The 13497-nt window shown below is 38.3% G+C and overlaps 1 protein-coding gene across 1 annotated transcript in view; it reads right to left on the reverse strand.

Annotated features, from left to right (window-relative positions):
• The window catches only part of LOC139748055 (dynein axonemal intermediate chain 1-like), a 553383-nt gene that overhangs the window by 241817 nt on the left and 298069 nt on the right, over positions 1-13497 (reverse strand). The window contains exon 7 of the mRNA XM_071660634.1: positions 8717-8875. Coding sequence (XP_071516735.1) covers positions 8717-8875 — 159 coding nt within the window. The remainder of the gene's footprint in view (positions 1-8716; positions 8876-13497) is intronic.

Genomic DNA, 13497 nt, shown 5'->3' on the forward strand with positions numbered 1-13497 from the left:
AATAATAATAATAATAATAATGATAGTAATAATAATAATAATAATAATAATAATAATAATAATAATAATGATAATTTTTTTTTTATACTTTGTCGCTGTCTCCCGCGTTTGCGAGGTAGCGCAAGGAAACAGACGAAAGAAATGGCCCAACCCCGCCCATATACATGTATATACATACGTCCACACACGCAAATATACATACCTACACAGCTTTCCATGGTTTACCCCAGACGCTTCACATGCCTTGATTCAATCCACTGACAGCACGTCAACCCCGGTATACCACATCGCTCCAATTCACTCTATTCCTTGCCCTCCTTTCACCCTCCTGCATGTTCAGGCCCCGATCACACAAAATCTTTTTCACTCCATCTTTCCACCTCCAATTTGGTCTCCCTCTTCTCCTTGCTCCCTCCACCTCCGACACATATATCCTCTTGGTCAATCTTTCCTCACTCATCCTCTCCATGTGCCCAAACCACTTCAAAACACCCTCTTCTGCTCTCTCAACCACGCTCTTTTTATTTCCACACATCTCTCTTACCCTTACGTTACTCACTCGATCAAACCACCTCACACCACACATTGTCCTCAAACATCTCATTTCCAGCACATCCATCCTCCTGCGCACACCTCTATCCATAGCCCACGCCTCGCAACCATACAACATTGTTGGAACCACTATTCCTTCAAACATATCCATTTTTGCTTTCCGAGATAATGTTCTCGACTTCCACACATTCTTCAAGGCCCCCAGAATTTTCGCCCCCTCCCCCACCCTATGATCCACTTCCGCTTCCATGGTTCCATCCGCTGCCAGATCCACTCCCAGATATCTAAAACACTTCACTTCCTCCAGTTTTTCTCCATTCAAACTCACCTCCCAATTGACTTGACCCTCAACCCTACTGTACCTAATAACCTAATATTGATAATAATAATAATAATAATAATAATAATAATAATAATAATAATAATAATAATAATAATAATAATAATAATAATAATGATAATAATAATAGAAATAATAATAATGATAATAATAATAACAATGGTAGCAATAATTATAATAATAATAATAATAATAAATAATAATAATAATAATGATAATAATAATAATAATAATAATAATAATAATGATAATGATAATAATAATAATAATTATAATAATAATAATAATGATAATAATAATAATAATAATAATAATAATAATAATAATGATAATGATAATAATAATAATGATAATGATTATAATAATGATAATGATAATAATGATAACAATAATGATTATTGTTAATATTATGACAATAATAATAATAATGATAATAATGATATTAGAGATAATAATAGTAACAATTATGATAAAGATAATAATGATAATAATGATAACAATAATAGTAATAATAATGATCATAATAATAATCGCAATAATAATTAACCCAGCCCATCAGTTTGTCTATGTCATTTTGAAGCTGCAAATGTTTGTTGATTTATTTCCCAGCTTAGTATCATCTGTAAATTATGATTTCTTATCAGCAGGCTATTATCAGTATCTTTACGCATATGAGAAAGAGAAATGACCCCAAGGGTAATCCATATGGCACCTTACTTGCTAAGTCTAGCCATTCTGAGGCTTGACCGTTAATCACAACTCTTTGTTTTAAAGTTAACCTATCCACTGACGTACCACAACCTTATCAGTACCATATGACTTAAGGTTTGTTAGTAGAACCCTTGATGTGGAACCGTATCAAATACTTTTTGAAAATCTAGATATATGACATCAGTTGCTTTATTTTCTTCATGGAAGTTGCTTATTTCATAGAGAAAATCATGCATATTCGTCGGAAATGATCAATTTCGTCGAGGACTACGCTGAGAATTGTTAATTAATTGGTGGTCCTCTATATGTTTAACGATTATATCTCGATAATGGTTTTCATAAATTGCCCAGCTACAGACGTTATTCTTTTTTTAATTATTGACTTTAGGCTAATTGAATGATAACTTCTTGGCAGTGGCTTACTACCTATTCTGAATATATGTGTTACAGTGGCAAATTTCAGTTCATTTTAAACTCTTCCCGTAACAAGTAACTAAATAAAAAGAACATCTACCTTATTTTGCGTCTCTTTCATTGTCCTCGGACAAAACTTACCAGGGCCTACCATTTATTGATTTGATTCCGCTTATTAATGATAGCACGTCTTCAGCATTTAGGTCAGTCTGTTGCAAAGCTTTTCCTCTCTACTCAATGAAACTGGATTCGTGATACGAGTCATGTCTATGGTGGTAAATAGACATGCAAAAAAGTCATCTAAGATTTTCCCTATGGCTTTGTTGTCTTGAACTGAGTCACCGTTTTCCATAATCAGTGGACCAGCTGACTGGGTAATGACTCTTACTTCTAACTTAAGTAGAAAACTCCATTGTTTTTTTGTTTTTTTTTGATATTTTTGGCATCATACGTTCTCTGTTAACGTTTTCTTTGTCGCATAACTCATAATTATTCTACGCATACTTACAAAACTTTCTCTATCATTTTGGTTTTTGATCTCTGAGTTTCATTTAAGGTACTTTCTTACACAACAGGAATGTTTTATTTTGCCGTTCCACCCCATTGGCTTCATTTCAGAAATAGATCGTCTATTACGCATTGTCATATATGTTCCCTCTGGTGCTTTGAAAGTTTTACTTAAGTTTTTCCTTCCCACGTTCTTGTTGTTTTCAGTGGACACGTCATCCTAGAATTGCCTGTCAAGAGGAATGTGAAGATCATAAAAACTTGTTAGAACTAGGACATGTTTTTTCTAAAGCCAAATTGACCAACATCACACGTGGTGTTGAAGTGAACTCAAAAGTAATTGGTTAGTGACTACATGTACCAAAGTTTTCACTGCCTTTGACTTTATCATCAAGATCCTTATTTGTGAACCATGTCAACTTATGTGGTTAAGCCCTTGACAGTTCCTTTAGGTGAGTCTCTTGCTACGTGAAAAGTTCCAGAGGAACTCAAAATATGTAATACGTTATTGCTCGGAGATTATCGTCCAAGTATCTTAACGTCTGAAGCTCGAAAACCTATGGAAACCGTCATTTTGGACAGCACTGTAAACCATTTAGAGGATCACAACTTAATAAAAGATTCTGAGCATGGTTGTCGACGAAATCGATAATGTCTAACAAACCTGCCTGATTTCTTGTATGATACAATCAACATCAATGATTAGAGTAAAGCAATTGTTGTGATTTATCTAAGTTTTCAAAAAGAACTCAGTAAAGCTCCGCATCAAAGGTTACTGGCAAAGATTAAGTTATATGGTAATGATGGGATTATACGCCGGTGGATAGGATACTAGTTGATTTGATGCTAACAAAAAGTTGTGATCAATTACCAAACCTCAGAATTGTTAGACGTAACAAGTGTGCCACAAGGATCAGTCTTGGGACCGATTTTATTTTTCATATGTGTCACTAATATTGAAATCAAGGAAGCATTGTAAGATTTCAAAAATCGCAGATGACACAAAACTGCGAAATAAATCCATAAATGCACTTGAATGCCCGCAGCTTCAAAATGTCATAGACTAACTGATGGAATAGCCTTATCGGTAGCAAATGAAATTTGATATCGATAAGTAAAAAGTTTTACTTGTCGGTAGTAAAAACGAAAAGGTAAGCTACAGTATGAATTCTGTTAAACTGCAAAAGATGAATGAGGAAAAAGACGAGAGCATAATGATCTCTGTTGACCTAAAAGCAAGTAAACAGTATATGGAAGCAGTCCAATGAGTGAAAAAGATAAAATGAATTCATACTAAAGGCTTTCGAATTTAAATCTAGAGAAATCATTCCTACTCTTATCAGTACATTGGTGCTTCCTCATCTTCAATATTGTGTTCAGTTTGGTCAGCCTACTTGAAAAAACAGGCCGAATGGATGTACTACAACTTCGAACTACAAACATGATTCCCGGACTGAGAAACAAACCCTGTGAAAGCCAACAAAACGACTTGAATTTATTTCAGAAAAGAGAAGGCTAGGAGGTGATCTGATACAAGAATTCGTGGTAATGGATACAAATTCGTTAGCAAAAACGTCTTGTTTCGAATAAGGTGAAGTATTCTTTCTACAGTCAGATTGAAAATATATACAAAGGAATTCAAATAACAACAGACCAATGGGTTCTTTTCAGTCTGACAGTGATGGTGGGAGAGATCAGAAACTTGTACATTAGTATAGTAAGACATAGATATCAATACTACGAGTGCAATTAGACAAATCTATCATTCGGGTGCTTCCTCGATCACTATCATCGAAGCCTGTGATAGTTTTGAATGAATGTATCAGATCACTTATCTTTTTTTTTCTATTATGAATGAACTTAAGTCGTATAGTCGGATCGGATAGTCTATATTTCTTAGTATGGGAATCATTTTAGTAGTTCAATGCTGCATTCTCTCTATTCTGGTTTCGTCTTTTCTTTCACGTAGATATACCAATATTGAACACATTATTCAAGGTCGAGACGCGCCAATAAATGGCAAATCATGAGAATATTTGCTATAGACTTATATTTGAAAATTCTACCCGTGAATCAAGGAATTTTGTTCGCACTTTTGTTCTGATTCTGTGCACTGCTTATTTGGGTGTAAGTCGCTGTACAATATTACAACCAAGTCTCGTCTCTCATTCATCTTTTCTATTTCATGGCAATTCATAATGTAGCTTACCTTTCGTTTTTACTTCCAAAATATTGAACTTTGTACACATTAGTGTCAATCTAAGGCTGCCGAGGTTCGATATACAGTACAATTCATTTCCAGATTTAGAATTGTCTGCGAATCTTTACATCCTTCAAGCAGTGAGTGAGTCACAAGGTGGGGAAGGGGGCGAAAATTTTAGGTGTTGAAAAATGTGTGGAAGGCGAAAACATTATCTCAGAAAGCAAAAATGGATATGTTTGCAAGAATAGTGGTTCCAACAATGTTATATGGTTGCGAGGCGTGGGCTATAGAGTTGTGCGGAGGAGGGTGGATGTGTTGGAACTGAGATGACTGAGGTGGTTTGAACGAGTAAGTGATGAAAGGATAAGAGAGATGTGTGCTAATAAAAAGTGTGGTTGAGAGAGCAGAAGAGGGTGTTTTGAAATGGTCTGGTCACATGGAGAGAATGAGTGAGGAAAGATTGACAAAGAGGATATATGTGTCAGAGGTGGAGGGAACAAGAAGTGGGACACATATACACATGTACATAATTCATACTGTCTGCTTTTATTTGTTCCCATCGCCACCTCGCCACACATGGAATAACAATCCCCTCCCACCTCATGTGTGCGAGGTAGCGCTAGGAAAAGACAACAAAGGCCCCATTCGTTCACACTCAGTCTCTAGCTGTCATGTAATAATGCACCGAAACCACAGCTCCCTTTCCACATCCAGGCCCCCACAGAACTTTTCCATGGTTTACCGCAGACGCTTCACATGCCCTGGTCAATCCATTGACAGCACGTCGACCCCGGTATACCACATCGTTCCAATTCACGCTATTTCTTGCATGCCTTTCACCCTCCTGCATGTTCAGGCCCCGATCACTCAAAATCTTTTTCACTCCATCTTTCCACCTCCAATTTGGTCTCCCACTTCTCCTCGTTCCCTCCACCTCTGACACATATATCCTCTTGGTCAATCTTTCCTCACTCATTCTCTCCATGTGACCAAACCATTTCAAAACACCGTCTTCTGTTCTCTCAACCACTCTTTTTATTTCCACACATCTCTCTCACCCTTACATTACTTACTCGATCAAACCACCTCACACCACATATTGTCCTCAAACATCTCATTTCCAGCACATCCACCCTCCTGCGCACAACTCTATCCATAGCCCACGCCTCGCAACCATACAACATTGTTGGAACCACTATTCCTTCAAACATACCCATTTTTGCTTTCCGAGATAATGTTCTCGACTTCCAAACATTCTTCAAGGCTCCCAGAATTTTCGCCCCCTCCCCCACCCAATGATTCACTTCCGCTTCCATGGTTCCATCCGCTGCCAGATCCATATATATATATATATATATATATATATATATATATATATATATATATATATATATATATATATATATATATATATATATATATATATATATTCAAACTATTCGCCATTTCCCGCCTTAGCAAGGTAGCGTTAAGAACAGAGGACTGGGCCTCTGAGGGAATATCCTCACCTGGCCCCCTTCTCTGTTCCTTCTTTTGGAAAATTAAAAAAAACAAAAAAAAAAGAGGGGAGGATTTCCAGCCCCCTGCTCCCTCCCCTTTTAGTCGCCTTCTACGACACGCAGGGAATACGTGGGAAGTATTCTTTCTGCCCTATCCCCAGGGATAAATACATATATATATATATATATATATATATATATATATATATATATATATATATATATATATATATATATATATATATATATATATATATATATATATATATATGTATGTATGTATACGTTGAAATATATAGGTACGTATATATGTGTGTGTGTGTGTGTGTGAGGACGTGTATGTATATACATGTGTATGTGGGTGGGTTGCGCCATTCTTTCGTCTGTTTCCTTGCGCTACCTCGCTAACGCGGGAGACAGCGACAAGGTATAATAAAGATGAAATATATATGTATGAGGAAAAAAAATTCCTGACTCATTCTTGTGGCACACCACTTGTTCAACTCGCTATTCTTAGGTTTAGCCACTTTCCACCACTCTTGTTTACGGTCTGTCACCCTGCTTTCTAATAACCGAATTACAGCACTTTTACCATACGACTTAATGTTTGTCAGAAACATTTGATGTGGAACCTTGTTGATTGTTTTTTTTTTCTAAATTTGATAAGTGTCATATGTTTTATTTTCCCTATATCAAGTGACTTACTGAAGACAGATATCAAGAGCTTAACTATTTAACCCTTTTCGTTGTCATTGGTTAAAACCTATGCAGCTCTACAGTTTTATGTACTTGTATGTACTTTTACATATAGTCCGTGAACTAAAAGAATATTCTCATATATGACTGAGATTTATTTCGAAAAGTATTTACGGAGAGGAATGGGCCTCCTATACCTGAGTAACGTTTAATTGATCAAAAGCGTTCTCACTACGGAACCTAACAGAATGCAATATTCCTAGTTCGTTCTTTATGACGCACGTAAAAAATGTTGCCTTCAGTCTACGAATTCTACTTCTGGAAGCAAATTTTCATTAATCTAATCTATCACTGAACGCCTTACTGAAGGTGTTCACGGTGCCGATTCTGGGCAGTAGTCCCAAAATCATGATTATATCAATTTTGTTTCGAAGACGTCGAAGAAGGACGCGATATATAGTTCTCCAGATCGTTCAGTACGTCGTAGTTCATTTATGACAGATAGAAGGTGTATTACTCTTAACATCCCCATTAACCTCCTCTCCAGCATCAACAGCATCATCTACCTCGGCAACTGGAACACAAAAACGCCTGAGATGTGAAAAGTTCCTGACGCAGAACTCTACCAGCTGACCTCGGGATGACAGTCAAGTATTTTAGATTGTGGTCGTTGTCCTGGACATCATCCAGAGCCTGAAGCCGTCTTTTTTTTTTGGTTCTGTCAGAAAAGGCGGACGCTTATGGAGCTTAGCACCTCGCTGCACTACAAGGAGGTGTCGGTTCTCCTGACCAAGAGAAATGGGAGTCCTCTTGGTAGTTTCAACACCCACACCGTTGCTACCTAACGTCATCAGCTCTCCCTGATGTACCCCCGTAAGCTGGTTTCCTCACTTTCCTAAGGGACATCTACCCTGTAGGTTACAGTTGTTAACAGTAGTTGTAGTCAGCTTTTACTTAAAGATCCGTTTGTTTAGATAAATTCTACAATCTAAAAACACCGCAGGATTCTCAGAAAAATGGACTGCACAAACATCTCATAGCACAACTGCTGTCCTGCCAGCATGTTGAAATGATAAAGATTAATTCTATAATAAAGATGATAAATCTTTGTAAATGACTGTGGACTCTACCTTATGAGCTCTGACCACGTTCCTCATGCTTAAGGGAGTCACGCCATGTTTCCTCATCTCATATGGCCTTTCCCTTTACGTCCCAGTTTTTAACACTTTTCACCACTACTATATGTACGAAAAAATAATCAACAAAAACGCTCATAATAACATGCAAGATTTATTCGAAGAAAAAGGTATTTATAAAACCCAAAGAAAACAGGCCGTGTTCCTAGCATTTCAGACTGTATCCCGCGTTTTCTCTATTTGTGCTGTGTTCCCTCAACTCACACGACCCAATGAAATATTTTTCGTTTCTTTTGCGTCTCAGTTAATGGCCATTTCCATGAGTACAGTATGACATGATGTTAGCAAACAATTAGAAGGACAACAAAAATTTCTGTTTGAAGAGATTGATTGGAATTGCAATTGAAAGAAAAACTGGAAAGGAATTACATGGTGTAGTTTCATTCGGTGCACAAGTACAATCAGGCAGATTTGTTATTGTAAGAATAGTAGGAGTAGTAGTAGTAGTAGTAGTAGTAGTAGTAGTAGTAGTAGTAGTAGTAGTAGTAGTAGTAGTAGTAGTAACAGAATTAACATCATTGTTAAAAACAAGGTATTCCTAAGATCGACTTTACGTTACTATTCTCTCTTACTTAACATGAAGTTATTTCATGCTTACTGGTTTCTTGATTCCTCTGTCCCGGTCCTTATCTTCCATCTCCCGTTGTTGCTGCTGTTGTATCTTCTGGTCCTCCATGTAGGCGGAATATATCTCCTCCTGGCCTACGTTCACTGCGAACTTAGTGCTGGGTGGTGGATCAGTCTGCATGATAAACTCCTGAGGCATGGCCAGGATATCCAGTGTTAGTGACAATATTCGTTCTGCATGGCCAGCTCCTAAAGTATGAAGATGATTGTAAAGGAAAATAAAGCTATGAATAATGAGTTATATGAAGCAACAACCATTTGGAAAGTACAGTGACCATTGCAGTGTTTCTAACGATACACACCGAAGTGTGGCGACAACAGATAGTGACAGGGACTGATGATGTCTACCAGATGTGTCTTCTTGTGTTAATCATGAAAGGTATATTACTGTAGCTGTAGCTATCCTATATCACAAAATGTTAGACTGGTATTAATATGTTCAGTTTCGCCGTGTAAACAAACCTCAGGGATGTTCTATATCAAAGGAGTAGTAATAGGTGGCATCCATTGCTGCAGGTAGTAGCAGTAGCAGTGGCTGAAGGGGGTAACAGGTAACCATCGACCAGGGAGGTACTACCACCTGAGTTACGGGAGGAATAGTGTATGGTACTTACCCCAGGCCCAGATCAATGTCTTTTTTTCCCCCTTTGCTTTCACAACCTGTGGGTTGCTGGCATCCAACCACAGTCCCAAGCATTCTCTTTCTCATACATAGCACTTGACAGCACTAGACTTACATACGTCTTTATCTTTTCCTATTTCTTTCTTATTCTCCAATTCCGTAATTTATGGCAGTACAACCATTACAGAAATCTCCGGCGCCAATTCGGAGCAGCGCCACCTGTCGAAAGGCGTTGGCAGGATCCCAAGAGCAACTTGATCAACATCATGCGACTGTGATCCACTCCACTTCCAAAGGTACACCTCCTACACCTGACTTTTTATCTACCTATTTCTGGGACATTCGTGGTCTTAATTTTAACTTTCCCTCTGTTAAACATCATCTGATTACCTCCTCTCTAAAATCCAACTGTCCGAGTTGCTTTTCCTCTACACTATTATCTTTATCTATAACGTCTATCATCCCTAGTCAGTGCTTTTTGAAGTACAAAAACTCCTATTGCTCGCCTCATTGATCTTAAGTCTCTTAACTTTGACGCTGTCCGGCTCAAAATCTCTCTACCTTCAATCAACTTCCTTTTCTTTTCCAAATATTCATCTTGAAATTCCTCTATGTACACCTCTTTGACTATTTAAGTTGCCATGTGGCTCTGCCCTCTTCTGCCCCACGCAGCGGGATCGTCAAAACAGATTTCAAAATACACCACAAGTATTAGTTAGGTTCTAACCGAAACGATTGATTATAGACTAATCAACTAATTATCTGGAACAATGTATTAAACACTCAACCCGAATTCCCCACAGTCACGACCACTCTTCTAACATACTTAAACTCTTGTTTTACCTCTGCCCCTTATAGGGTCATCCAACCTCAATCTCATTTCAGTACTTTTAACTTAGCACGCCCATTCTCCATAACTCACTCGAAAAGCCAACTTTGGCATTCTAAAAGAGTTCAGTGGTTATCCGTGGGCAGCTTCTTTACTAACTGTCTTATGATGGTCGGGATTCCTCGCATTGTGCTGAACGCATAGCAGAGGTCATACTGGCTAAGATGAAGTCCTATACCCCATCTTCTAAATTATTTTCTCCACAACAGTGATTTGATCGTTCCTGCTCTGATGCCTGTCGCAATAGGAACTGTGAGTAAGTGACCATAAGACTCTTCCTTTCCCCAGAAAACCATCCTACTTTATTTCTGTTCGCAATCATTGCAAAGTTTTACTCCAAATACCATGAAAAGATACTGGGCTGACTTAACTTTTTCTATAGACAAATTATTTTGGTCATTAACCAAAAGCATCTCAAGCAACTTTTGTTTTTCAACCTTTTTTCTCCTCTTCTCCGACATCGTCACTCTATTGCTAAATCTCCAAGTCATAAAGCTGCTCTTTTTTTGCACCTTATTTTCCTGTAACTCAACTTTAGATGATTCAGATTCTAATCTTTCGCCCTCCATCCTCTCCCATATGGGCATACCTCCTCGTGTTGTAAAGCAGTGTGACCCTGAGTCAGCATTAATCCTTTCTTACCTATTTCGTTTGTCTACAAGACCAAAACTTTCCCATTCGTTTGGAAGAACGCCTTGGCGCAGCCCCGCTCTATACTCTCCTACTACAGCCCCATTGCTTTCACTTCTGCTATCCCCAAATTCATTGAGTCTCTCCAAAACTCTTACTTTCTGAAACACTTCGAATCCCATCCCCCTTCTTTCAAATCACTAGTATGGATTTCTCAGTGCTGGGTCTACCGGTGATCTCTCTCATGTGACTCACTTCTGGTCCTTTTCTCTCAGGAAATTTGCTGAAACTTTTGTCGCAGCCGTCAACATACCCAAAGCATTTGACAGGGTGTGTCAAAGTCTTTGCTTTCTAAACTCCGTTATTTTGTTCTCACTGTTTCTCTCTATTCTCTGACGCACAGTTTCCTGTCAGGTAGTTCCACTGCAGTAGTGGTCGATAGAAGGACATCCCCTACTATGGTGTTCCTCAGGGTTCTGTGTTCTCACATACTGTTTTTTTTCTAAAGAAATGATCTCTTTTTTACTTCTAACCCTATTCACTCTTATGTTGATGATTCCACTTGATACTTCAGTCAAATTTCCCTCCCTTTCCCTTCTTTCATATTCGTTCTCTTTCTCGTACTTATCATATATCCTCTCTCATTTCGAACATTTGCAGTATTTCGAACTGGGAAGCAGTAATTTTGTAAAATCTAAGTGCCAAAACATATATCTACATCTAAAAATCATATGTTTTCCTTTAATCAATACCAAAACACAACAATACAACCCGTGATGATACGTATAAACATGCTGGACATAATCATATCCTCGATTCTGTCCTGAAAACTCCACATAATCAAGATCACAAGAGTTGAGAGTGTTGTACAGGAGTCGTAATGATATTCCACGTGAGCAACTGTTTCGTACCTAATGGAATTCTATTCGCTCAAACATGGGATGCTGCTCACACATCTGGGTTGGCTCACCATCCACCTCTCTGTTAATAACAGAGGAATGTGAAGACCTCAGTCTCATTAATTCTCCTGACATAGCTTCTTTATAACTTTCCCTCTCCATACGCCGCAATTTTGCCGTTGTCTCTATCTCATAGGTATTATTTTATACATCGTTTTCATGAACTGTCGCCATGTGTCCCCAATTCCAGGGTTAGGAGCCGTGGCAAGCGTCTGACTTCTGCTTCCTACAACTTTTTTGTGGAGCCCAGCCACTCGAGGATTGGCTGTTATGATATCTTCTTCCCCGAGCAACTAAACTGTTGAATATATTCTTTTCTTTTTTTTTCTTTCCTTCCTCAATTAACATTTTTTTCCCCTTTAAGAGTCAGATCTACAGACACTTGCGAAACCCTGGTTAATCTCATTTTTTTTTTCCATTATTTGCCTTTGTAATGTCAGTCACCCACTGAGAGAAAAGATAAGGCGTAATGAGCCCTATTGCTGCCAAGTGACATTATCAAGGAAAGTAACCTACTTAATGGGACTGAAGTATTACATGAATTTCGATTTTAATGAACGTTAATGTTGCTAGCCGCTAATTCTAGCATCATATATACATACAAATGTACAGATGTGGTCAGAAATGGTTTACGAAGCTGTCTGGCTGTCCTTTATCATGGTTATTTGGTTTCACCTCCACTTTTTCTTTAAGAATCCCAAATACTTTGACTTACAACCAAGACTAGTATGACCTATTACACTACGGCGTTCACGTATGTAATCTGGTCATTCTTATCATATCATTTACAAGCTAAAACTTAAGTAAGACTTAGGTCATTAATGTAATTATACACTGCATATCCTTCTACAAGATCCGCTCTGGACACAGTTGGGCGAGTGTCAGCAGTTCTGACGTAAGAGACCGAGTATTAAGTGATGGTTGATTTAGAGGCGAAGTGATGTGGCAGTTGAGGGTGCTCATTGCTATTAGTGGAGGTGGTGAACAGCTTGTAGAGTAGTGTGCTGAAAAAGGACTGGTGATCGGGAGCGCCTGGTTTAAAATGAAGGGAATAAACAAGTATGCGTACATGACTAGCAGTTACCGAGTAGTACTGTGATAAATATCAATTGATAGGCGTGTAAAAGAGAGACTTCAAAATGTAAATGCGCTGAGAAGGATAGCTGATGGATGTCTTATCACCATTATGTGGAAGCGAGGGTGAAGATTTGCTTAGGTTTCGAAAACGAAGAAACATTGTCGGGGAGAGGAGAGTGTTGAGACTTGGTAAGCTTCGAATAGAGACTTGTGTGAAGAAATACCAGGATAGATTGAGTGCAGCAAAAGGTGAGATTAAGTGAAGCGAGGGAATGGATGAGGAATGGAAGGTATTTAGGGAAGCAGTAATGGCATGTGTAAGAGATGCACGTGCGTGCAGAGGGTGGGAGGTGGGTAGAATAGAAAGGATAGTGAGTGGCGGGATGAAGTAAAGTTGCTAGTGAAAGAGAATAGAGAGGCTTTTGGGAGGTATTTAGAGGAAAGGAGTGCAAACAGTTGGGAGATGTATAAGAGAAAGCAGCAGGATTTCAAGAGGAAGGTGCAGGGGTTGAAAAAGAAAGCAAATGAAAGTTGGGATCAGCAAGTATCAGTAAATCAGGTTGCCTAGTATGAAA

Source organism: Panulirus ornatus, chromosome 72 (genome assembly GCF_036320965.1).
Source record: "Panulirus ornatus isolate Po-2019 chromosome 72, ASM3632096v1, whole genome shotgun sequence".
Lineage (NCBI taxonomy): Eukaryota > Metazoa > Arthropoda > Malacostraca > Decapoda > Palinuridae > Panulirus > Panulirus ornatus.